The sequence below is a fragment of the Mesoplodon bidens genome, assembly GCF_964165515.1.
Source record: "Mesoplodon bidens genome assembly, chromosome: 9".
NCBI lineage: Eukaryota > Metazoa > Chordata > Mammalia > Artiodactyla > Ziphiidae > Mesoplodon > Mesoplodon bidens.
In genome coordinates this window covers 51781335-51807925 of record NC_138166.1, presented here as the reverse complement: position 1 = coordinate 51807925, position 26591 = coordinate 51781335, and the positions used below count along the sequence as shown (strand labels likewise).

Sequence of the window (26591 nt, the reverse complement as noted above, 5' to 3'; positions counted from 1 at the left end):
TATCAAGTTACATAAATTATTGAAGCTGAACCACCCTTGTCAAAGTAAATGAACAAAATACACTTCATAGCGTAGAGTCCTTGATTTTATTACATTCATTTGCTAATTCACTAAACTCAGGTCTGCAGTGAAAGAAGGCCAACAAATTGGTGTAGTGTGAAGAGCACTGAACTGGGAATCAGACCACCTGGATTCCAGCTTCAGCTCTGCTGTTAACTAGCTGGGCAACTTTGGAGAAGTGCCTTAGTCTCTGTGGGTTCCCGATTTCTCATATAGAGACACAGTGATCCCTAAGGACCTTTCAGCTCTAATGTTGGCAGGGTTTCTTACTTATTCCTATATATGTCCTATATATTATCCTAAAGCAACATTATGCCATTAATGGAGCTCCATGCCATCTTTTTAAAAAGAAAACACACCCTGTTCAAACATATTTGCTGCTCTAGTTCCTAGACTTCCATTCTCTCTTGAATCCTTTGGAGCCGAGCTTTTATACCCAAGATTCCACAACTGCTGGTTTTAGTCTCTATCCATTGGTCTTTCCCCAGCCCTCATCTTGATCCATCAGCATAATTCAACACAGTTGACCACTGTCTCCTCGTAGTAACATTTCCTTCACTTGGATTCCAGGACAGGACATTTTCCTTTTGCCTCCCTAAACATTCCTTTTCATACTCCTTTGCAGATTTCTCATCTGCCAGACCTCTCACTCTTAGAGTGCCCTGGGGCTTAATCCTCAGATCTTCCTATCTGCATATGCTCCCTAGAGCCTAGATGATCTCATTTAATCTCATGATTTAGATATCATCTGTGTACACTGAGAGCTTCCAAATTTCAATCTCCAGTCCCATCTTCCCTGACTCCAGACTTGCATATACCAGCTGACGACTTAACATCTCCATTTGGACGTCTAGTAGGCGTTTCCAACTTCATATTACCAGAACTGAGCTCCTTATTTTTTCCCTCAGACTTGCTCATTTTGTAGTCTTCACCTTGTTAATAAATGGCAATGTCATTCTTCCAGTTGTTGGAAGTTACCCTTGACTCCTCTTCCTTTGTCATACCCAAACCCAGTTCTTCTGTAGACCCTGTTGGTGCTACCTTCCAAATAGATCAATAGACCATCCTCACTTCTCCACTGCCATCACTGCCCCATGTCACTCACCATCTTCCTTCACCTGTGTTTTTACAATAGCCGTCTAACTGTTTTGCCTGCTCCTTCTGTTGCTCCTTAGAGAGGCTTTGCTGTTTCTTCTTTCTTCAGTTCGTCCTTGCTCTTCCTCTAGATATATGCATGACTTGCCCTCTCACCTTTTTGGGTCTCTGCTCAAAGGTACCTTTACCTGGGAAGCCTTCACTGACCTGCTTCCACCCTGGCATTTCCTGTTTCTCTTCCTGCTTTATTATTATTCACAACATTTACAACTAGTTGATATATTCGTCTGAGTGTTTATCATCTGTCTCCCCTAAGTGGAATCTACAAAAACCAGGGTTTCTTTTCATTCTGATTGATTCACTACAGGTTTCTGAAAACCTAGAACAGTGTGGGGCTCAATAAATATTTCTTCAAAGAATGAATGAAAGAATGCACAAAGAAAGGGCAAAATATGTTGTTTCCAAATTCAAGCTTATTGTTCTGGATCAGAGAAATATGAGAGATCAGCTGAGCTGTGGTTTGGAGGGGAAGACAGACTATCCTGTCATATGTGTGTGTAAATCTGTATGAGTGTGAGTGTGTGGGGGGGGGGCTGTGACGACTTGACATTTCAAAGACCAACGCATACCATGATGTTTTATGTGCGGAACATCCAGCATTGCATCTCAGCCTCCAATTTTGAAAGAAACGATTCTAAATATACCTATAAATATGTAAATGAAAACTTTTCATTCTGTCCACAGTGTCTTCTATTTTTACCGTCCCAAATGTAAGATTGCAACCAGAAGCTGGAGAAAGTATGCGGGCCTTTGGGAAAAACAATAGTTATGGCAAAAGTCTATCAAATAGCAAGCACTGATGAGCACAGCATTCTCAAGAGAGCACAGGTAAGATGACCTACTTTACTTGGAAAGTAATTGTGAAAAGACATTGAGTCAATCTTTCAAATGAAATATTTCAGACTTATTTCTTCCTGAGTATCTTATGAATCTCTTATGTTTGTTACGGCATTCGTTACAGATTCTAGTGAGGCAGAGAGGCAGTCATTTCTGTATTTTTAGGCACTTGCTGGAGTCTAACCAAAATGGTCCTTTATTTATGTAGTCATAAGCAAACCATTTTAGTCATAAGCAAATCATTTCACTACTCACCCATCCTTCATAGAGGCTAGAAAATGGTTAACCTCGGAGGATATTTAAGCCACAGACCTGCTTTGTGTGACCCACACAATTGTTTTCCTTGGTTGCTCCCATTTTAAAATGAGGAGATTTTACACAAAGTCTGGGTTTCCGGCTTTTCTCGAGAAATCAGCAGCTCTGGCAACACTAAACTCACATTCCTGCCAGAAGTTTGTGTATGTAACGGAACTGTGGCTCCCTCCTTTGGAAAGGACATGGGCTCGCTAGTTTAGTTTAGTGGCCATTTGGGCCACTTCACCCATTTCTGATTCCTGGGTGGCCCCTAGTACAGACCTTATTGTGGTGAAGCAGTTATTTATTTTTTTTCCTATTCGATTCTTTGGCCTCTGCTATTCTGCAGATGAAAAGCAGAACCTAAACGAGATAGTCCCTGAGCCTGTCGGCCCGTCCAGGTCATCGCACAGGCTTTACAGAAACAAGCATAAGATGGCAACTTCTGAAAAGGCTGTGTCTTTAGTGCCAGTTGGAAATGTCTGGGTGTTTTGGAAGTTTACGCCTATATATATCTCTTCGTTTACTGCAACATAACTCTGAAGCAAACAGGGAACCAACTTTTTTGTGGGGAAGGCTTTTTATTTGCTAGCCCATATTGTTAGTTGCTTGTGTGGCTGTTCAGGAATTAAATGTTCCAGTGAATTGGAAGATACAGACAGCATCGCAAGGGCTCTTCCTTCCTCTCTCTCTTAATGTGAAATATGTTAACAGGCTGAACTGTCGGCAGATTACACGTCCACATTGTCTTGTGGGTGATTAGTCAATACATTTGGACTTAGCTTTTGTGTATGCTCAATGTGGAGGTCAATTTTGGCCTCTCAGGAGTATGGTGGTGATTTATGAATGATTGGAGAAAAGATTCCCAGAATGGTAAAAGATAGTGCATAAATGCCAGTTGGGAAATGTCACTAGTAGACTTTCCATTTCATACGTAAGATTCTTCATTCTTCTGGTTATTTCTCCCTATTGGATAAAAAGTTACCCGGAAGCACCACTTTATTCACCCAGTAGCATTTGTACTCTCACTTCAATTGGTCAGACAAAGAGTGGGGCTGAGATTTTGACCAGTTACCTCCTGGTTCTGAGAGTGGTTTGACTTCATGAGGGTTGCAGCAGATGCTGTTGAGGGTATCTGACCTGCATTGCCGTCATGAGAGCCCCTGACCGTATCAATCCCTCAGCCAGTTCCGTGGAACAAAACAAAGAGTGGACTGTATCCGTGCTGCTGCTCCATACACACAGACACACAGGCAAGCCTGAACGTCCATCGCAGGGCTCTGTCCTTTCTTCTCTGCTCTTTTGAGATCTCTCTGACCTGAGCCTGGCCGGTCAAAACTGCTAGAATGTGTTTCAGGTCAGCTTTTCCGTGTCAATCAAATCAGGCTCACTGGATAGAAGCATTGCCCGTAAGGTCTCAAAATACTGCTAAGTGAAAAGAGATTTTCAAGAGCTGCTCGGAACTACAGTCATCAGTATTCAAAAGCCTTTACAAAGATGTTTTTTCTTTGTAGTATGTTTTTAAAACTAGATTCAAGGGTATTATCTAGAACCTCTTCCTCTAGAATTATCTAATAATACTAGAAATATGTTCTCTATGAATTTTGTCTTTTTCATATCAACTTTTAAAGCTTTAATATTATTATTGCCTTTGTTGTTTTCTTCGGAATCCAGATACCTCAGTTTGATTCAACATTATGTTAAGGAAACATCTAAATTTCTTTTTCTTAGAAAAGCTGCATGGAAGCTGGATTTTAAGAGTTTTCTGTCCGTCAGCAAAAAAGGAAATCATTTTAATTTTTCACCTTTATAGGGTTTTCTTTTAATCAAATGGGTTCATCTTAGAGATTAAATAGCATAGCCTATATATTGGCCTAATACATCCTGCACAGTGGCGCTGATTCTAATCAATAGCTGAATACCAGTGTCTATATTGTAGACATTATAGAGTCAAAAGTCTACATAAATAAGGGTATTCATAAAGAAAATATGTAATTCCCTAGATTTTGATTTTGTTGTTGATGAATTAATTAACAGTTTAGAGCAAGCTGAGGCATCTTAAATTTTCCTCAAATGCTCCAGTTCTTTGTAAAGCCCAGAGAGATTGGGAAGGAGAGGAAGGGGGAAGAGGTTAAGAGCTCAGAGAGGCTAAGACTGTAACCTAGCATTTTAGCCACCTCTCTCTGGGGAGTTACACAGAGGTAAATATGGAAAATGCATTGTATCACTTCTGGTTTTGAAATGATGGAGGACTGAGTAGAGAGGAGCGTTTCAAGTCCTAAGTTTTCTCTTATACTACAATGCCGAATTGTTTCTAAACTTGTATATCCTAAGGTCACTTCAGTTATTTAGTTAATAATCCTGGATTTACATAAACTGGCCTTACTGGAAAAGTTAATGAGAAGCATTTTTCTTTGCAGCAGAAAGCAATTTTGGTTTCAGAGTCTTGTAACCAAATGAAATGAAAAGAAAACCACATGCACCTAAGTTTAAAAATGGAGCTAATGGATGATCAACATACTGTGCTTCCTACAGTTTGTTATCCTCTAAAGATATGAATAGACTACAGATTGCATAGATTGTCCCCACCCTTTTTATCAGCATTAAAGGATAGGACTTTCCTGAAGTCTGAGAGAGCCTTAAATACGCATAGAAATTTTCCCTAAGGGAAAGACCGGAAACTATATTGAATATCACATCCATTAGTATCACTTATATTTGTGCACAATGATACCGAATACACCCCCAGGCTGAGCTTAATTTTCCAGTTATTCTAAATTGAGCGAGGAAGTGCACAGTCACTCTTGTCTGCTCTCCTTTTGCTGAATACAGGGGATAAGAATGGGCTCTAATCTTTTAGACAGATGTTTTATAATTTTCTTGAAATGGTGTATGCTCATTATGGAACATCTCTTTTCAATGAATCAGTTGGTCTTCAAACCCTATTAAATTCATAATAAATATAGAAATATCTGTCTGGTGCATGAAAAAGCTGTATTTGGTTCAAGTGCAAGAAGTTAACTGCATGCATATTTTGGTGACCCTCTCCTTGCTTTCTAGTATATTATCTTTGCTAATCAATGTTATTTAAGTATCATATGAAAATGAAAAACAAATGTGGTAGACTCTTTCTGTTTGACTCAGTCATCAAGCAATAATTTCCTAAAAGTAGGCTGCCAGGTAAACAGTAGGATGCATAAATTGCTCAAGAATTTTAATTAAATAAGAGAAAGATTTTTTAAAAAACCGAACTCCAGGCAAAATATAATTCATTGGTGCTTAAGACTCCGTGGCATCGCTAACTGAACGTTCATGAGAGAGGTGTTCACACACCCTGGGGAAGTAGGGGGCAGTGCCAAAACCCCTGGTGAGTTTTTAAAAATCCAGGGTCCTGGGGTCTTCTGCATTTTAAAGAACCCCAAAGGATGTTGATGTAGGTAACCTTTGAACCACATATTATGACCTGTTCGGTAACTATTTAAGAATTGTACATTTATGAAGTAAAATAATCAACTTATTTGGGCCAGGACTGGATAAAGACAAAACAGGAAAAGCCATCCCTTCCTTTCCCTTCCCTTTTTTTTTAAGGAAGATTAATATAAAGTTGTGCTGTCCAACAGGGTAACCACTAGCCACGTGTAGCTATTTTAAGTTCATTTTTAATTAATTTAATTAAAATTAATTTAATTAATTAAAATTAAACTAAATTACAACCTTGTTCCCCCAGTAGGAGTAAATGGAATAAGCTGAAGTTAAGGAATTTTGTGTTAGCATAAATATAAGGGCAGAAGAGGACACATACAGGCTAAATTCTAAAGAATCAATCCCAGTTGTTATCTAGTTGTTCTTTTAAAATCTTAACAATTGTTCTAAGCCAACACAGAATTTTTTTCTTTTGAGGCAAAACAAGTTAAACAAGACTAGTAAGATATGAGAGTGAGGATTATTTATATTATTAATTTATAATGTGTTCCTGGGGCAGTCTATAGCCGAGCTCTTTTCTTCAGATTCAGACCCTCCTCCAGAGCAGCTCTGATTGGTGTAGCCATCATCATGGAGAGAGAACAAGGCTTTGAGCAAGGCTGTTGGGTGGGTCCAGTCAGCTGAGCTGTGAACTGGGTGGCCAACCTTTCCTTAAGGAACCCCTCAGAAGAGGGCTCTGGGCTTAGCAGTCTCTGAAGCTTCTAGAAAAGCAAGCAGTATAGATGGAAGGCACTTGCCTGGCCTGTACACTACCAAGGGAAAAATCAGACAAGTATAGAGGGAAACTCCAGTTTTCGTGGAGTAACAACATCCTCAATGTGTGATATTTTTGACTAACGGTCTTTTTTTTTTTTTTTTTTTTTTTTTTTTGTGGTACGCGGGCCTCTCACTGTTGTGGCCTCTCCTGTTGCGGGGCACAGGCTCCGGACGCGCAGGCCCATCGGCCATGGCTCACGGGCCCAGCCGCTCCGCGGCATGTGGTATCTTCCCGGACCGGGGCACGAACCCGTGTCCCCTGCATCGGCAGGCGGACTCTCAACCACTGCGCCACCAGGGAAGCCCGACTAACGGTCTTTTTAAGCCATGTTGCGTCTTCTCAACTGTAGACACAAAAGGGGATAACACCCATTAGTACTTATCACAGTATAAGAAATTCAAGTGTTGGATCTAGTTTTCTTTCAGTAGCAGAAAGATTTATGATTTTTCTCCTGCTAGAACTGTTATTTTCTGCATGACTCTGCAAATTTTTTTCCTATCAAACTACAGTTCTATCTCTGTTTATTATCTCTGTTCTCTCATGTAGCTGACAGCAGTAGTTGTGGAAGTAACAACAGGCAGAGGGGGAAACAAACCTTAGTGATCCTCGCAGGTTTTATTTGAAAGAATCCCTGGTTTTTGTCGTTAACTCTACGTTGCTGCAGATTAAGAAATATATATTATTCAGGAACTTGACAGTGCTTCGAACCATACACATGCAGACTACGTTTGTGAACGCTTGATTGAGAAAAGACTGGAATGTGGTTTAGTTTCTCCACCCCACCTCCACCCCCATTTCCTTAGCTTCCCCTCTGCCCTAGAGAGTCTATTACCTCCTCTAAATCCACTACTTAGCAAAATAATGGGCTAAGGAAGTTTGACTCTTCTCTTCTCCCTGTCCCTTCTCTGCCCCTCTGGCCTTCCCTTCCTTTGGGTCACCTCTGATCTGTACCCCACACCACGTCCACCAGCCCTGTGAATGGATTCGCCAAAGACTAAGTCCTTTACTATCTAATTTGCTTAATTCTGTCCTGGGTTGTCACAAAGCAGAATGAAAAGAAAGTTTAATATATCATGCTTCATTCCTCCAGAGTGCTTTTTTTTTTTTCTTTTTTTTGCGGTACGCAGGCCTCTCACTGCTGTGGCTTCTCCCGTTGCGGAGCACAGGCTCAGGACGCACAGGCTCAGCGGCCGTGGCTCATGGGCCCAGCCGCTCCGTGGCATGTGGGATCCTCCCGGACCGGGGCACGAACCCGTGTCCCCTGCATCGGCAGGCGGACTCTCAACCACTGCGCCACCAGGGAAGCCCCAGAGTGCATTTTTTAAAGTATTAATTTTTCTCTATATTGACATAATTTCAGATTTACAGAAAAGTTGCAGGAGTAGTACAAAGAATGGCTGATACACAACATCCACTTTCCCCAAATGTTAGCATTTTACTACATTTGCTCTATCATATCCTTTCTCCCTCTCTCTCTCTTTCTCACACAGACACACAAATGTGTGCACATACACAGTTTTTCCTCACACGATGCTCCATTACCTTTAAATATTTCAGTGTGTTTTTCTTAAAAACAAAGAATTCAGAGTGATATTTTTTACATTAAAAAATAGAGGGGTTTTTGTCCTTGCTTTTCCTTTACCCTTCTCTGACTGAGAGTTTTTAAAAGCAAAACGGCTAAAAGAGAAGAAACTTGTTTGATGCTCCACAAATTGGTTCATCAGCCCACAGATACTCGAAAATTGGCTGTGTTTTTGAGATTCAGTGTTTCCAGGTCAGATGAGCTTTCAAATTGAGGATGGTGGGCCAGTGTCGGGGGGAGGTGAGAATAGCACTGCAACTTGCATCTTCTGTCTTTTTAAAACCGAAATTAATTTCTTAGGGACTATTTAGCCAGCAGCATAACATGAGTGAAGCTTTCTTGTAAGTAGTGGGCATACATGTGATATGGCTACTAGCAAGATATCTATTAGAATGCTTGGCCAAACTATTACGAAGTTAACAATCACATATAACAAGTAGTTATAATCAGTTCAGGTGCTCTATTTTTCCTTTTCATTTAATGTTGATTCTTATGAATTTGGGATACAGAGGGAATCGTCTATGCCCTAAGTGCACTGTATTGTATTATTAATACCAGGATAGCAGCTGAGTCCCACTAGACAGTCTTTGTGGTCTGCGGATACTCTAAGAAGTGTCTGAGCATAAAAGGAGGCTGTTTGAGTTGAAGTGGGCTGATGGTCTGGGATGACATTTGAATGCATAGAGGACAATGTCTAAATGACAATGTCGAGAAGAGAAGGCAAAAAAAAGCTTGAAACTATTGCCATTGTCCCACAAATGCTCATCACTCCTGAGATGCTCCTCACAGACGAGCTTTGTCTGGGTAGAAATGGGGAGTAGGATCGAGCAAGGATAGACACTGGGGCCCTGGGACAAAAGCCAGGGATTCGGTCCTTAGACACATTAAAATTCTAGACAGATAGCAAATGTGATGAAAACCACAACCCGAATGTATTTCAAGTCTACCAAAGTTAAACATTTTAGCTAAATTATTACAAGTATATTTAACAAAATGTTTGCAATGCTCTGAGATGCTTCAATGAATAAAGCCTTTAAGAACATCAAATTGGTTGTGCAAATGAATAATTTAGTGGGTCTCCTTTGGAATTTAGGATAGCTGTTTCCTCTACCCCACACATACACATATACACACAGTCTGTACACTCACACAGCCAAATAGAATAATTTTTCAACAGTCCTAGAGTTGTTAGAATAATGTCATAGATTAAACAAAGGATAACTTCTCCAGCTGATGAAATAGTGTACAAGATCTAGAACAGAAACAATACACAAGTTTGAGAAATTGATGGAAATTTATCTCATAAAAAATATTAGCGGGCATGCCAAGCATGGAATCTAATACTGTACTCTTAAATTCCATACTTGGCTGAATTTTTTCCCTTTAAATTACCACCATTCTTTTAATGTAGTTTGCATTATGTATAGTGCCCTTGGATTTTTAATTGCTCTGGATTATCATTTTCAATGCAATTAGTAAAATGCCCTCAATTACATATAATAATTACTGTAAATGGGGCTATTGGCCTAATTACTATAAATGGGGAAAGATGTGTGATTATCATGTGCAATTAAATCATGTACAGTATTTATTTTACATTATTATATAAATGGTGTAATGATCACATGTAATTATATTGTATCATTCCTTGGTCAAGAAATCTACTTCATGTTAAGATATCTAGAATTGTGATCCATTGCCAAAGATCCATGTAGTGGATCTTTTTTCCTAAAGTATTGGGTTATTCTGTGGGCTGGGAACCCACTAAATAAACTGATGGTGCAAAGGTGAGAAAAATCTGGAAGGAACAAAGATGATTTTACCTCCATTAAAATCAAGAATGTCCAGATTATCCTATGTTGTCAGTGTTAAATCCTCCAAGCCCAATGCCAATTTGGGCTCACCATACCTATTTGTTTTTATGTAAACATGTGAAAATCAACACCCCCTAAACGGTGGCAACATTTAAAATATGCCTGGGGAAAAAAAAAAAGAGGTCCTTTCTTCACTGTGGCCAACATGATAATCATCCCTAGTTTACAAATGCACACTTAACAAGCTTACAGCACATAATTAATTCTGCAAAGGATGCTGTTTGACAGAGTGGGATTATGAGAATTGCATATTGATAGTGGCAGGAGAAATAAATCTATTTTCTCTACATAAGGTAGGGTGTTCTTGTGTTCTTTAGAAACTGGCACATCTCAGAGGTGTTGCTCTCAAAATGATCTCAGGATGGAAAGAAGTCAGTAATTACAGAGCCAGGCATTCAGTTGTGTCCTAATTTTCCCACCAGTTTTTCAGTGTTTCCGCTGCCTCAGAGACTTAAAGCATTCTCATTAGGTAGCTGCAGAGGCAGCCGCTTGCCTACTCCCTCATTCTCTCACTCGCATTTCCTTTTTTTTTTTTCCATTCCTGCCTTGGGAGTGACTGTGAAGATCATTTGCTGGAATGATTGGCAGGTTAGAGGATTCGATCAGATGAGTTCCTCTTAGTGCAGGTCAAAAAGGCTAGTTAGCAGGAGCTGTCGAAAAATGCCAGCAGCATTCGAAATGGGAAATGTCATGACTTCGAGGCAGGGGGTGCCACCTGGAACAGAAAGCCCCCAGCTCATTAGCAAGTTACAGGATGCGGGCTTAACTGGAGGGAGCAGAGAAGGAAAGATAATACCCAATAGGGAAAATGATTGTGAAGTGGAATTGATTTCATGTATAATTTGTTTATCACTAGAGGGGACAAATGCTGTCCTTCTGACATGAGCAGAGGAGTGTGGACTATGAATGAAGCAATTTAGCATAATCTCCAGGTTGCGCTTTGGATTTAAAGAATGCAAACTTCTTTATTCTTAACTGTGGAAATGATCAGGTCATGTTACATTAATTAAAGCTGACATACTCTCAAATGTTTTATCTGGGCAATTGTGGCAACTCCACAAACCGATAGAGATGGGCAACTTTAGAAAATAGCGGGATTTTTTTTTTTTTTCTTTTTCCTCTGCTGGTGTGGAAGACTAGCTCAGTTGCATACTGAATTATAACAGGCTTGGTGTTTATCTTCAGTGCTTAGCTAGGCTACACAAATCAAACCAGGGTTCCAGATTCTCATGAAATCTCATTTATAGAGGAGAGCGTTTGCCCTTTGGGAGATTTAGATTGAATCCATGTTAAAATATACATGTATATTTTAGAATATGACTATATCATATTTTGGTACAATGTGAAAACTTTAATCTTTTTTTTAAAGGAGCAGCTCTCCAGTAATGAACCTGGAGCCTAGTTGTCAGTTCATCTGGATAGAACTTGGTATTTTATCATAAAGTCAACAACTTACAGTAGCATAGTTACAAACAAAACTAAAATAAAAAAGTGTCCTTACAGGAAGAATTAATCTGCAATTTGTAAAAAGAGAATGTAGTGGCAAAACAGAAAATAATATTGCCTAGCATGTACTCAAACCAAACTCCAAATTTAAAGGTTTCAGTATTTTTACAACGTATTAAATGGGCTTTAGTGTAAAGCTTTTTCCTACATAAATTCCATCAGAAAATGTATTTTCTTTTGATAAGAAACTTTTACGATACCATTTATCTTTTACATAGAGATCTTCATTCTGTTATTTTAAGTCACAGATGCCACAGCTGCAAGTCTTTCTGGCTGAACACTAAAGGATGTTTACTTAGCATCCAGATTTTGATTATAACATATATTTTCAAAATGTTTTTGTCTTGACTTTTCTTTTCTCTTAAATACTGAGACATTTTATGAGGCAGTTAAGAAATAACCAGTGCTTGTTTTATCAAGCGGCCTCAGATTGCTGTCTTAAGTGAATAGGAATCCTAAAATCTCCTAGTGGAAACACTGGTGGAAAATTCATTCTGTTCTGTATTCAGCATGAAAAGCTTAGCATTAAGCTACTGAATATAGCTGTCAAGATATACTGCATTACTTTTGTCAAATCTAAAAATTTAAACATCAGTGTGAATCCACTCATCCCCTTATTTGGGAGCTTTATTGTGTGGTCCAGGAGCTGGCCTTTAAAAAAAAAATTATGAAAGACTTTTGAAATAGCTCATCTAAAGTTAAGATGTTTTATTCTTCCACAGTAACTCAATTTGTTAATAACTGACAGATTTATTAGAAAAAATGAATAAGTCAACTATTTTGAAAGAAAACATTGTCAATAAAATTTTTTAGTGAGAGGATTGGGTCTAGTTGTCTTCCCAAGGACTTCACAGTCTCAGAAGCTTGAAGTAAGATGCCCTTACCTCTCAAGATGGGCCAGATGAAGGAGTCCAGCCATGCAGAGCCAGAGGTGTTCATACCTGGTCTCATGTCTCACTCCTTCCTCCATGCTCTGCCCTCACCTTGGCTTTCCAAAGTCAGCTCTGCATTCACGGACATCATAGACTCTCCACTATTTCTCAGTTAATCTCCTCTCCATCAACTAAAATAATATCTGATACATACTGACATTATATTTATCATTCCCTTTGTTGAATCTTTCCACAGCTCTATGGATTGAATGACCTTGTTGTTGAAAGTTTCACAGTCAGATTTATCGGTTCCCCTTAGATAAGTTCCCTAGTTCCAAAGAAAAGAAATGGCATCCTTATAATTGTCCTCTTTATCAGTAGTTCTCAACGTGTGGTCCATATACCCTGGGGATCCCCAGAAGTTCCATGGGGGTCAAAACTGTTTCCTTAATAATACTAAATTGGTCTTTGCCTTTTGCACTGTGTTGACATTTGCACTAATGGTGCAAAAGCAATGGAAGTAAAACTGCTGGCTCCTTAGCATGAATCAAGGCAGTGAAACCAAACTGTCTTCCTAGGCACTGTTTTCTCTACCGCCACACAATGGAAATTGTTTTTAAAACACAGTTTCACTTAATAATGTTCTTGTTGAAGCAGTTAAGATTATTAATTTTATTAAAGCTCCCCCTTTGAGTAAATGTCTTTTTAATATTCAGTGTGACTAAATGGGAAGTTTGCATAAACCATCTCCACTGTGTACCTAATTACTCTGGTTTTCTCAAGGGAAAGCTGTGGGCAGGTGTTTGAGTTGCAAGGGGAACTGGCTGTTTTTCCCTGAAACATGGTTTTTAATGGATGACTAACTGACAGTGGTTATTGGTTATGGTTTTTCAGACTTGGGTATTTGGCAGACGTTTCTTAACAATGAACAAAAAGTGAGTCTGTCACCCCAGGAAAACAACCGATAGCATTTGCTGCCTAAGATAAAATTAAAGCTTTCAATAGAAAATTAGAATTTGGGGAAACCATAGAAAACTTTTATTTGCCACTGTGGGCTTGACAACTTTCCAAATATTTTTCAAGTGAGATGGGTAGTGACATAAGCAAATGTGATTTTTTTTGAAATTGTATAGTGAAATGTGTCAACATTCAAAAGAGCTGTATAACCCATTGAATCAATACTTTCCAAATGACCAGTGCGTGATTGTAGAAAATCATTGCATGGGTAACATGCTCACTGAAAGTGCAAAATAAACCAATAGATTTTAAAGTAACAGAGTACAAAGAATTCATTGATACAGTTTCAAATTTCCCAGTGCAACTAATCTTTAAGAAACTACCACTTGTTGAGTTTTGTTATAATATAAAAGGATATATATCCACAATTATCTGAAAGGGCTATTAAAATACTTCTTTCTTTTCCAACTACATATCTTGAGAGGGGTATTTTCTTCAGTTGCATCAACTATAATAACATATCATAGAACAGACTGAATGCAGAAACAGATAGGAGAACCCAGCTGTCTGCTATTCAGCCAGATATTTAAAAGTTTTGCATAATTGTAAAGCAGTGCCACCCCTCTTGCTAATTCTGTTTGGAAAATATGGTTATTTTATTAAAATAGTGCTTTTATGTTAACATGCAATTGGGTTATTTTTAATGAATTAATGAATATTTTAAATTATCAATTTTAATATCAAATATGGTAAACACCAATAGCTATAATACATATAAATGAATGCTCTGGGGGCATCCTTTATAATTTTCAAGTGTATAAAGAGTCCTTAAGACCCAAAAGTGTGAGAGCTGCTGCTCTATACCCGTAGTGTCATGCATTAACTCTAATATGCTAATTTTGCTGGTAACATTTTCCCCCTTGAATAAATTATTCTTCATTGCAATTTTTTTGTTTTGCTCTACAGAGTTATTCCCATTCTATCCATCTAATTGACTATCTCAGTTTTTCTGGGGTACAGTGAATAAAATCCCAATTCTTGTTCACACAGATGTCATCTGAAAATTACAGTTGAGTGCCATTTAAATCTGTGTCCTTGATGATTAGAAGGCTAACTCTTAAAAGACTTTTGCTGTATATTACTTTGGGGGGCTGTAACTTTCCCTTTTTTATATGCATTAGGTTTGACCTTACCTAATGGTGAGGCTCTGATCCTACAGTACTAAATCATCAGGCTGTTTTACATAGCTTGTTTATAGGACTCGGGAGGGCTTTCTGTACAGCGTCCTGAGCAGACTCAGCGTACATTCGACTTCTTTCAGGAGAATGGACTCAGGTCTTTCCCTCCCTGCCTGCTACCGTGAGATAGCTCATGGAAATCTGAGTGTGTTATGGGGCTCAGAATTGAAAGTAACTACTCAGCATGAGTAGAAGTCAGATTAGGGTTGTATTTTTTTAACTCTTTTTTTTAAATAAATAAATTTATTTATCTATCTATCTATTTATTTATTTTTTGGCTGTGTTGGGTCTTCGTTGCTGTGCACAGGCTTTCTCTAGTTGCGGCGAGCAAGGGCTACTCTTCGTTGCAGTGTGTGGGCTTCTCACTGCGGTGGCTTCTGTTGTTGCGGAGCACAGGCTCTAGGCATGCGGGCTTCAGTAGTTGTGGCTTGTGGGCTCTAGAGTGCAGGCTCAGTAGTCATGGCAGACAGGCTTAGTTGTTCTGCAGCATGTGGGATCTTCCTGAACCAGGAATCAGACCCATGTTCCCTGCACTGGCAGGCAGATTCTTAACCACTGCGCCACCAGGGAAGTCCCTGTTATCTCTTTTTGATGCTAGTCATTCTAACAGGTATGAGGCAATGTCTCATTGTGGTTTTGTTTTGCATTTCCCTGATAATTAGTAATGTCGAGCACATTTTCACATACCTTTATTCCACAAATAAATGTATGGCTATTTTACACAAGTTGAGAACAAAGCTAGAGTTTCAGCCCCTCTGTATTGAAGACCCCTGGTATTTGTCCATCTTACCCATTAGCATCTAAATCTCAGAATATAGGCATTTGTTTACTGATTTATCCTTATTTCCCAATTTTGTCTCCATCACCTAGTACTGCACATAATTTATGTCCCTTAAATATTTTTAAATGGAGTGAATGTCCGCCTTACTCACCATAACATAATCTTCTGTTCTTTCAACAAGTATTTTTTCAGTAGCCATTATCTTGGTGCTGTTCTAAGTAGTAGTAAATAAAACCATTTTTTAGCTTCAAGACAATCACAATTAAGAGACATAGATACAAACATTTAAGTTGAAGGGTGATAAAGGCTACAGTATATTTTCATAAAGCTACGTGGGAGGACAAATAAGGTAAAAATTAATTCTAAGAGAGGGGCTTGAGAAAATTTCACAAAATAAGAGATTTGGGGACTTCCCTGGTGGCGCAGTGGTTAAGAATCCACCTGCCAATGCAGGGGACACAGGTTCGATCCCTGGTCTGGGAAGATCCCACATGCTGCGGAGCAACTAAGCCTGTGCTCCACAACTACTGAGCCTGCGCTCTAGAGCCCGCGAGCCACAACTACTGAGCCCACATGCAACAACTACTGAAGTCGGCGTGCCTAGAGCCTGTGCTCCACAACAAGAGAAGCCACCACAATGAGAAGCCTGCACACTGCAACGAAGGATAGCCCCCACTCACTGCAACCAGAGGAAGCCTGTGCGCAGCAACAAAGACCCAACCCAACCAAAAATAAATAAATGTCCCTTTAAAAAAAAAAGGAAAAAAGGAGGGACTAGAGAAAGCCATGTCACAAAGTGCAGCATCCTAAGGAAGGGTCTGATAAAGCTGAAAGATGTGGGGATGGTGGAGTGAGAAGAGATGGGACTGAAAAGTGATTTGAAGCTAGATTGTGACAGGGCTGGAATGACGTGCTAAAGAGTTTGGATTTTGGGCTTCCCTGGTGGCACAGAGGTTGAGAGTCCGCCTGCCTGTGCAGGGGACATGGGTTCGTGCCTTGGTCTGGGAAGATCCCACATGCCGCGGAGCGGCTGGGCCCGTGAGCCATGGCCGCTGAGCCTGCGCGTCCGGAGCCTGTGCTCCGCAACGGGAGAGGCCACAACAGTGAGAGGCCCGCGTACCGCAAAAAAAAAAAAAAAAAGAGAGTTTTGATTTTAATGTGATTGCCCAGGGGGCGGGCGATATATACGACTTCCTGGTCAGACATAGGAGAGTCAAAACATCTTAAAGCTGGTAGATTCTTTAGGGATCATATAATAACCTTGAAAGAAGACGTGGTATTTTTCCTTTTCTTTGAACTTCTTATTATGGTAGATCATGTCTTGAAAATAAGTAAAGAAATGTGTAAAACTCCATTCACACTTATATTAACATAATATTAGAATATTAGAAATTTTACTAACACTTACCCTTCTCTTTGGCTGAAAACCTGTTCATTCTCCAGCCCTGAAATTCTGTGAATCTATTATGCGTATGGCTCCTTTAGTATACATTTTTCAACATGTACATAAATGCGTTTCCTGAAAAATTATGCATAAATTCATTATTTTATTTGAAAGAATATGCCTTCTTTGTTAGCATATTTTTTGTAAAATGAATAATGACCCTCTTAATTTAACTTCTGTGGATATGTAAAATTCCATATATTAAGACACACTGACAACATTTAGGGGAAATGCAAAAACTAAAGAATGAGATAACAGATTTTCCAAGGATAAAAATTTAAGACAATTTTTGAAGTTGAAAGAAATGTTTAAGAATTTAGTATCTTGGGACTAACCTGGTGGTCCAGTGGTTAAGACTCCGCTCTCCCAATGCAGGGGACCTGGGTTCAATAGCTGGTCAGGGAACTAGATCCCGCATGCCGCAACTGGAAAAAAAAAAAAAAGATCCCACATGTCACAACTAAAAAGGTCCTGCATGCCGCAACTAAGACCCAGCGCAGCCATAGAAATGAATAAATATTTTTAAAAATTTAGTATCATCATGGTCTAACTTGTAATATGCTTAGCACTCTATAGGTGTGCAAAAGTGTTTTCATGAATAAATTCATACTGATGTTTATGAACTTTAAGCTCCTATAAGAGTTAACTCTAGTTTTCATGTCCATTTTTGCCTAAATCCAAACAAACTTAATTATTTGAAGATCTTAAAGTGAGTCTAACCAAGTTCTTAAAACCACCTAATATTTAGTAATTCAGTAACTTTTTTTGATGATGATGATGATAATGGCAAAGAAAAAATGTTAAGACAGCTAAAATAAGACAGATTGAACATAAGTTTTTTAGAATAGACCACTTAAATATTTTTAAAAAGGAATTACTAAGTAGATTAAAGTATACCAAACTGGATGGAATATTATACAGTCTGAATTGGGAGATTGGGATTGACATATATACAGTAATATGTATAAAATAGATAACTAATATGAACCTGCTGTGTAAAAATAAATAAATAAAATAAAATTCAAGAAAAAAATGATAGTCATAAAGGCAAATAACATGGAGAAATACATGTGATAATGCGAAAAAAGTAGACTAATTCTTCTTGTATGTGTAAAATTTATGTGTAAGGGGAAATGACAAAGGAAATACATTAAGCTGATATTCCCCTGGTGTAGCAGAGAAAACATCTCCTGATCACGGTAGCCTTGGTCAGCCTGAAAGAACATAATACAGTCCTCATTGGCCCACTGCCCACTTGCCAGGACTTGAAATGTTTGCAAGAGGTCAGAAATTAAGATTTTTGACCCTCTCTCTCTCTTGTCTGCGACTTAAAGATAAAGAAGAGAGGCTGGTGAGACAAAATCATTACCTTTTATTTGTACCTTTTACTTGCAACACAGGGTGAAAGTCAATTTTGAGAAGAAAATGTATGTGTCCAAAAATGAATTTGTAAGATTTTTATATTTTGTGTGTACACAACATATTTGGGACCTGAAACCAGCTTATTATGTGGTCATTTTACATAAATAATATTCAAATATATGTATTTGCATATATTTATACATTTGTGTCAACGAAAACAATCTTTCATTTTTAGCTCTCTTTCCGTTTCTTTGTGACTTCTCATGTGCTCCTTCACCGTTTAGTCAGCTTTGCTTTTTGAACTGTCTGTTTTCCTGTAGTTTCCAATTTCCACCTTCATTCCATCTCTTTACTTGAAATGTTACCAGGGAGGAGTAGAAAAAAGAAAAGTGTGTGTGTGGCGAGGGGTTTGTGGTGGTGTGAGGTAAAAAGAAGGCAGAGGGAGGGAGACTGCTGAGGGGGGAAAAAGATTTAAATAAGGAGAATGAATGCTTCACTTGTTGGCGTTTAGCACAATTACCATACCTTAGGAAATATGTAGGGAATCGTTAATTATGACTAAATGAGCCCCTTTTAGAGGCAGTGGCAGGCCTAGGGAGCTGGCGGTCAGAGCAGTCAAAGATGTTGAATTGGAAGGCTGGACTCCATGTCAGGGGGTAGATGGTCTGCTGGAGAGCCAGACAGAGAAAAGATAGCCGGTGAGAGTAGCCTTTGACAAGGGAGCCACAGATAGCATTTGCATACTTTTCCTGCCAAGGGGGTTTAATCCAAAGAAAGAAAGATTTCAGTATTGTCAGGCAGGCTTTGTTGAGGGTGAAGAGCAGAAGGAAATCTGCTGAAGGGGCCCTTCTCAAAGCCTTGGTCTCAGCCTTGAGGTTGTTCTCGTAAAGTTATGTTCTCCAGCGTTGTTTGCACACTATTGTCTGTTTGAAGATCTTCTAAACCCAAAGGGCTCAAAGTATCCCCCTTCGCCGGCACAAAAGAAGGGAATTTGTGTGGTAAAAACGACTCGTGTTGCAGACTGAACCCAAGCACCCTTTGTTCTTGCACAAAATACTCTGAAGTTCCAAGGGTGTCTTTTCGAGCCACACTGAGTCACACCATAAAAGTGTTTGCACGCTAGCAAAACGAGGTAAAACCAACCCATACTTGTGTCTTTCTTTGCCAACTCAACGAACGCCTTAATGTAATTGCCAGAAAAGCTGGCTCAAAGAAAAAAAAGTGGCAGATAAAATTTGTGATTGCCATGCATCATTTTTGCCCTGTTTCCTTACAAAATGTTCTGAGGTTGAAGTGTTTAACGTTAAGCCACGTTATTTAGACCACTAAGCAGACCAAGTTTTCTCACCACCCAACCAACGTTATCTTTTATCTGGCCACATGAGTTTATGATTATGGTCTGTGTCCAGTTTTCAAAAAGATGCCTTCTTTCCTAACCCAAGAACTAGATAGTATGCAATGGTCTACTCTTCACCATAAGTTTTTCTAATAGTCTACACGTCTGTAGTGAGGAGTGTGTATCTGTAATACCTGCTTATATATTAAATCATCACGGTATTCATGGGTCAGAAATCAGGGCTCATTTCAACTTCACTAGTTGGTTTGTAGTTAAATACCCATAATCCTTATAGTTCAGGAAAGTATGTACTCAGAACACAGAATGGGAGTTTTAAAAAATAGCAGTGTATTTGTTTATAAGGATAATGTGGCCAGTTGTGAGTGCCTTTTAAATTTATGGTCTTCTATGTGGAGCTTAAAGCTTCAAAAAATGTGGTATCTTACCACATTATATGTATAATTCAAAACATACAAACTAAACATTGATTGTAGCTGATCAAGCAGGATATACAGTAAGACTTGACCTTAGAAATTAGGAAAAATATGTGTATTTACACATAGCAACGAATTTAGCTTCAGATTTTTTTAAATTAAGGATATTGCTTTATGGATTTTTTTTTATTGTTGTTGATCCTTTTGCTGGATTTTTGGCTCACTTGGAGACTGCGTAGAAGACCCTGCACAAATTCAAAATAAAAATGAGTAATGAAAAATCTGTTTATCTAAGGGTCTAAAAGACAAGGAAATGTCCATCTGAGTTTCAAAATAAAGGCAAAACCTGTGACGTGCTTACTTTGAAATTAGCATGAGCCAGCTTCTAAGAGAAAATTTGTGCTGTCTTCATGGGCAGAGTAATTAAGAAAACCTTTATCAGGATAATCATATTTGGGAGTTTCCATTGATGTGATAATGCCAGTGAGCTTGGATCACAGGTGAGGTTGAAAGCTAAGACATTGACAATGGCCAGATAAGAGCTTTCTGAAGTGAGAAATGAGTGAATAAAATGGTGCTTGCTACTTTCCTAAATACGTTATTTTTTGTTATGGTGAGTTGCTGGTCTCTGATCTAAGTAAATTCTGCTTTGCTGGAAGTGGTGCATTTCTTTCTCCTGCTTTGCATTTTTCCCTGTGAGAAGCGTGTCTGAACTGGGGGGACCTGAATATACCTCTTTGTTGCTGAGCTTGTCAAGCACAGCACTATGTTCTCTTTCCCACCAGGAAGGTCAGGCCGCTGGGGGCCAATCTGTTCTCTGAAATGAACCCTACTGTCTGTCCCTGGTGTCTGACAGATTGAAACAGTTGTCTGTGTTATTGCGCTTTCAATGCTTTTTAAATGCCTCGTTTTCCGAGAAAAAGATAATATATGTACACTCCATTGAAAACATAAAAATTTTTAAAAGGACTGGACTTTGGGTGTTAATATTTATCTAAAAGGAAAATTTAATTAACTTTCTAAAAACATATTTACAAATTCAGGAAGTTAACTGTATGCACTGTGTGGGCACGGACGCGCGTGCAAACACACATACACTCTTGCACCAAGATAAGCCTTCACTTATGAGTTCTACTTCTAAAGACTTATATTGTGTTTTTTTTTTTAATTGGAGTAATAAAATTATGAAGTATGGAACTGTTTCAATAGTAGAATTGTTGAAGTTAGAGTCTTTTGTACACTGAGATTTCAGTTTCATGTATTTTGATCAGAGGTATGTATAAAGCCTGAAGAAATTTGTACTGTGCTGAGCCTCAATTCAATATTCTCCAGATAATTGAGCTAATTAAATCTTTACCAACATTAACACAACTCCAGCGTTCCTTGGACAGTGGATAATTATTGCATGAACATGGCAAGCTTAAACTAAACAGATGAAAATAGAGTTCTATGGAATGGGTATTGAGTTTATTCTTTATTCATCTTTTGATAAGGTTTAATTAAAACTGCCTCTCTCCATTGTGGTGAGAATGAATGTGCTTGTTTTCCTAGTGAAAAGCAAATTATTCATTTCAGCCATGGTTCAGTAATCAAAGCCTTTGCAAACTTTTGGGTTATAGTGTAGCTGTGGGGATATAATTGCTGCAATTCTGTATGAAGGCTTTATCTTTTTTTATTACTTTCTCTTATTTATTTTTGGAGACAGAAACTTATAAAAGCCCATTTTGTGATTTGGTGTAGAGAAGTACGTATGTTTGAAGTCTTGTTATAGGTTTGCCATGGCTAGATTTTTTTGTAAGGTGTATTTCTTACTACCTCTTGCTAAAATGCAACGTAAAAAGGGGCACACATTTAAATAGAGGGCATTTGAGATTTATCTTTTAAGTTAGTGAAGAAAGTTCAATAAAACCTTTAAATCCTCTGGCTGCCACTGGATTGACATAGTAAGTTGACAATCCTAAGGGTGGAAAAGTAGTAGACATTGGGAATTCTTTCCGTAAATGCATATATTTGTATTCTCTTTCACTTTCTTGAAAACCAACAAAAATATTTTCTGTACTGTTCTTTTGAAGAGTTTTTTTTTCTTATGTTATGTAGTGATACTTTCGTAGCATGAACAGATTTTATTTTCAAACTTATTACCATGACTGTGCTAGATTTCCTTTTTTTTTCTTTTTGATGGGTAAGAAGTAGAATTATTTAGAGAGACACAGATTCCAGAGACAGAATGTGCTCCGTCTCAAAAGGCAAGAGGCTGTGCTACGTTTCTTGTCCTTTCTTTCTTCTTTTTAATAAAATGGGAGAGTAAAAGGATACAAGATGCTTATGGAACCAAGAACAAAAATAACACTGGGCCTGGGGCATAAACTAGAAGCCCATAGAGGGGCTGAAGTACAGACACGCTCTCTCTCCTTCTCCATCTTTTATTTGCCTTGATTCTGACTTTCCCTGCTTCTCTGGTCCATGCAGTGGAAAGGAAGTTGACTTGTCCCTTGGTTTGTCATAAGAAAAAAGACCAGACATCGCTCTTGGTCAGCATTCCCAATTCCCTGAAAAGGGAATCTGCCCTTCTTAGATCAAGTGAATCAGCCCGACATCCAAATTTTAGTGTCTCCACTCGCCACTTCTCACCATACTTTTTCTTCATCAGTTTCTTGGAGAGGGAGGAAATTCAGATGTGAGCAAAAGTTTCTTCATCTTTAGAATTCTTTTGAGAATGAAGTCGTTTAATGCAGTGTTTTCCAACTACCCACATGGGTGGTGACATCAATCTAGTGGACTGAAAAATAGTATTTCTTAAATGGAATAGACTAGATGAGAAAAAATATGTCAGAAATGATCACATGTAGTAAGAATAAATATTATTTCATGAAAGTTTTGTTTCAGCGACGCGTGTGTGTTGGTGTGTGCGCAAGTGCCCCTATACTGAGTCATTTAATAAAATGTGTTCTGACAGTGAGTTGTGCCCAAAACAAGTCTGCAAGCCAGTGACTGCTCCTCGGATCCCCTTCAAGGTTTCTCTTGGGAGGTGGAGGAAGGGAGGGAGGGAGAGAAACACTGGGCAGGGCTCCAAGCCCATCACTCTCCCCATCAAAGCAACTCCACTTTAATCTGCTTTATACTTTATGTTTCCACCTAAGGTATCTTTTAAACAAAGGATGCAGCGGCAAGAAGTCTGAATAAGTGATTTCCCAGGTCCCTTCTTGGGATTTTTAGAGCTAAGTCCAGTAACCGCCAGGACCAGATCAGGAATTATTTTGGTTTTCTGTATGAAGGACGGCCTGGGAAGCCATCCAGCCCTCAGTTGTTTTGCATGTTCTTTTTTTCCTGTCTTTCTAATGTTGAAATGCAGTTTCCCTACTTAATCCCATAGAAGACTTTGAGACTTAGCATATAACCAGGACAACACTAAATCCGAATGGACTTTAAGCAGCCTTATAATTTTAAAAAGGGAAAATCAGCGAGTCCTTCTCCCTGCACTTTTCCCTGTGCAGTTCTTTAGGGAGGGATGAGAGGCAGAAGTGAGCAGTGGTGACACGAGGGAGAAGGAGGTGGCAGCCCCCTCACACGGTCCTCAGAGAACTGAGCAGCCTGGGGAGAGTCAGTCTCTTTAATAGAAATCAGTAGTAAGAGAACAAGGGCTTCCCTGGTGGCGCAGTGGTTGAGAGTCCGCCTGCCGATGCAGGGGACAATGGGTTTGTGCCCCGGTCCGGGAGGATCCCACATGCCGCGGAGCGGCTGGGCCCGTGAGCCATGGCCGCTGAGCCTGCGTGTCCGGAGCCTGTGCTCCGCAACAGGAGAGGCCACAACAGTGAGAGGCCCGCGTACCGCAAAAAAAAAAATAGTAAGAAAACAAGACTAAATTAGAAAAAAAGCTGACTTCCTTAAAGGGGTGTTTTTTTTTTTTTTTTCTTTTTGTGGTATGCGGGCCTCTCACTGTTGTGGCCTCTCCCGTTGCGGAGCACAGGCTCCGGATGCGCAGGCCCAGCGGCCATGGCTCACGGGCCCAGCCGCTCCGCGGCATATGGGATCCTCCCAGACCAGGGCACGAACCCGTATCCCCTGCATCGGCAGGCGGACTCTCAACCACTGCGCCACCAGGGAGGCCCTAAAGGGGTGTTTTATAGAACTTCCTTTGGCAAGTTGAAATAGGTTTAGCAATCACTTTTTTTCTGCCCTTGACATTGTTGAGGGGATCTCTATGGTAACACAGACTGTCCTGAAAATTGGGATCTAATGTTGAGCTCTTTTGTTTAATTATGAGTTCTGTTTTGCCTATTTGCATACACACCAAAAATGTGACCTTATGTTGGTGAACATTGTATTAGTCACTCATTGCATTAACACCTGTCCTGTTAGCAGTGGTCTTCACTTGTGGTCTACAGGCAGCTCTCTTTAACTCAGGGAAGCTGTGTAGGGTAGGGATGAAGATCTCTGACTTGGACCAGCCACCTGGGCCTTGAGACTGCTCTGCACTACTTACTAGTTCCATGACCTGGGCTAAGTCTTAACCTTTCCAAGCCTCAGTTTTCCCATCTACAAATCAGGACTAGGAATAGTGCCTGTCTTATCAGCCTGTTGTGAAGATTAAATGGGATGATAATGTATTTAGCATAATGGCTTGCTTGGTTCATAACAAGTGCTCAGTAACTGTTATGAAACCCAAATTTCATGAAGTCTGTGATAAACAAAAGACATATTTCCTTGAGCTCTTTTATGATAATTATTTTTTGTTTGTCTTTCCATTTCCTCTACCTAAAATGAAGAAAAGCTAGAAATTCTTAAAATGCAACACGTCTTGGTACAAATCATACATAATCATGACGGAGGAAGGGCAAATTGGGGCATGGTTTGGCATGAGTTTTAAAGAGAAGGAAGAAAGAGGATTGGTGGAAATTGAGAAGAGACATTGAAGAGATTTTTTTTTTAAGTGTAGTTGATTTGCAAAGAGGTTTGTTTTGTTTTTTGTCTTTAAGTCAGTGAAAAAGGACAAAAGTAGAACTGAATGTGTTGCATGCAGGGGATGCAAGATATAAAGGGCATAGTAAAGTGGGGGCAGTCTTTAAGGAAAATTATTTAAGTTTTGTGGTCCCAGTAGGGGTCGTTGAAAACCATTGCAAAGAATTCAGTACTGTGATGTAGTCATGTGGTTGAAGCAGGAGGAGATAGGCCAGAGAAGAGTTAAAATTGCCTTCCACATTGCGGAACTAACGAATTGGCTGAAAGGCACCTTCCCTGGTGGCCTGGAAGAGCTCTGAAGGGGTAAGCAGTGGGTGAGGAGGGCTAGGCCAAGTCTGGGGTTGCAAAGAAGTGCCCTGTAGTCTAGGTTGCTGTATCAATAGAGAGAGAGTGAGGAATCAAAAGCAGAACTGAAGATTTGGGCTTCTCCAGCCCGATAACACTCTGATGAGATCCACATAAAGGTTCAAAAGCTGGATCACTGTTCCTGAACTGTTGTGGGTAAAGATCAGCACCGACAGCAGAGAGAGAAAGGTCAGAGGAAAGGCAGAAGTAAGCTGGAGGTGCACCCCAGTTACCGTCTTCTCCATGATGCCAAGCCAGCGCTTTCCAGGCTGTGATTGTGTTGCCTTTCTCCGATTTTCCAAAGCACTTGTGGAGGCTGTCACCTGGAAACCTTTAATAGATACTGCCGGTACACATTGTATTTGCCTGAAACAGTGGCTTTAAATCTTGATAAGAGTCAACATTTAAAACTATGCAGATCTTATATAAAAATCCTTATTTTTCTGCATCTCATTAAAAAAATAAAAGGATGATTGAGCCATTCTGAGCGTTCTCTAATCACAGTGATGGGTCAGGGGTGAGTAGAGGTTGCCTTTTTAGAAAAGGCTGTGCTCTGAAATTTGCTACAGTCCCTGCCACTCACAACTTGCCCTCCTGCCACTGAGGCTCAGCAGCAGTTGCTATGTACCTTCACCTTTTGTCTGTTGTTTATCTTATGGTAGAGGGAAAAGAAAAGTGAAATATTTCTTGTAACTGTATCTCTGTCCTAAATGACAAATGTAAAAATAGCCCAAAGGAGGCTTTTGTTGCAAGAAGAATTGGCAAGAACATATTTCTTTATGTAGATAACGTAGCCCACTTCATTCACTTGTTGCCTTCTTGGCCCTTATTGGGCCTTAGAATCTTTTCTAATTGTTTAGCAATTAATCAGGTTTATTACTATATGTGTTTATGTTTGCATATAGTTTCTGGGGAACCAGAAGCAAAATGAAAAGAATATAACAATTTTCCAGGGAAGAAAGATATTCATGGAAATAAATAGCTGAGATGAACGAGAAGACAATTGGCAAACATTTATTAAATGCCAACACATCCCACAGATGGATTTGTGAGAGATATCAGGACATGGTTGTACTAGTCAGCTCAGGCTCCCATAACAAAATACCATGATTGGGTGGGTTTAAGTGACTGATTTGATTCCTCTCTTCCTGGCTTATAGACAGCCACCTTCTCACTGTGTTCTCACATGGCAGAGAGAGAGCAGGGAGAGCTCTGACTCTTCTTATAAGAAGAATCCCACCATGGGGGCCCCACCCCTGTGAATTCTTCTAAACCTAATTATCTCCCAAAGGCTCCAACTCCAAATACCATCACA

The 26591-nt window shown here is 39.4% G+C and overlaps 1 protein-coding gene and 1 long non-coding RNA gene across 5 annotated transcripts in view; one reads left to right on the top strand and one right to left on the bottom strand.

Annotated features, from left to right (window-relative positions):
- CDK14 (cyclin dependent kinase 14) overlaps nt 1–26591 on the top strand; it is a 591337-nt gene that overhangs the window by 507424 nt on the left and 57322 nt on the right. For all 4 annotated transcript variants that reach the window (XM_081243419.1, XM_081243417.1, XM_081243420.1 and 1 more), the window contains one exon: nt 1900–2043. In XM_081243419.1, coding sequence (XP_081099545.1) covers nt 1900–2015 — 116 coding nt within the window. In that variant the 3' untranslated portion in view covers nt 2016–2043. The remainder of the gene's footprint in view (nt 1–1899; nt 2044–26591) is intronic.
- The window catches only part of LOC308622194, a 207851-nt gene continuing 203953 nt past the window's right edge, over nt 22694–26591 (bottom strand). Inside the window, exon 10 of the long non-coding RNA XR_014016577.1 lies at nt 22694–22751. This is a non-coding gene — a long non-coding RNA (uncharacterized lncRNA). The remainder of the gene's footprint in view (nt 22752–26591) is intronic.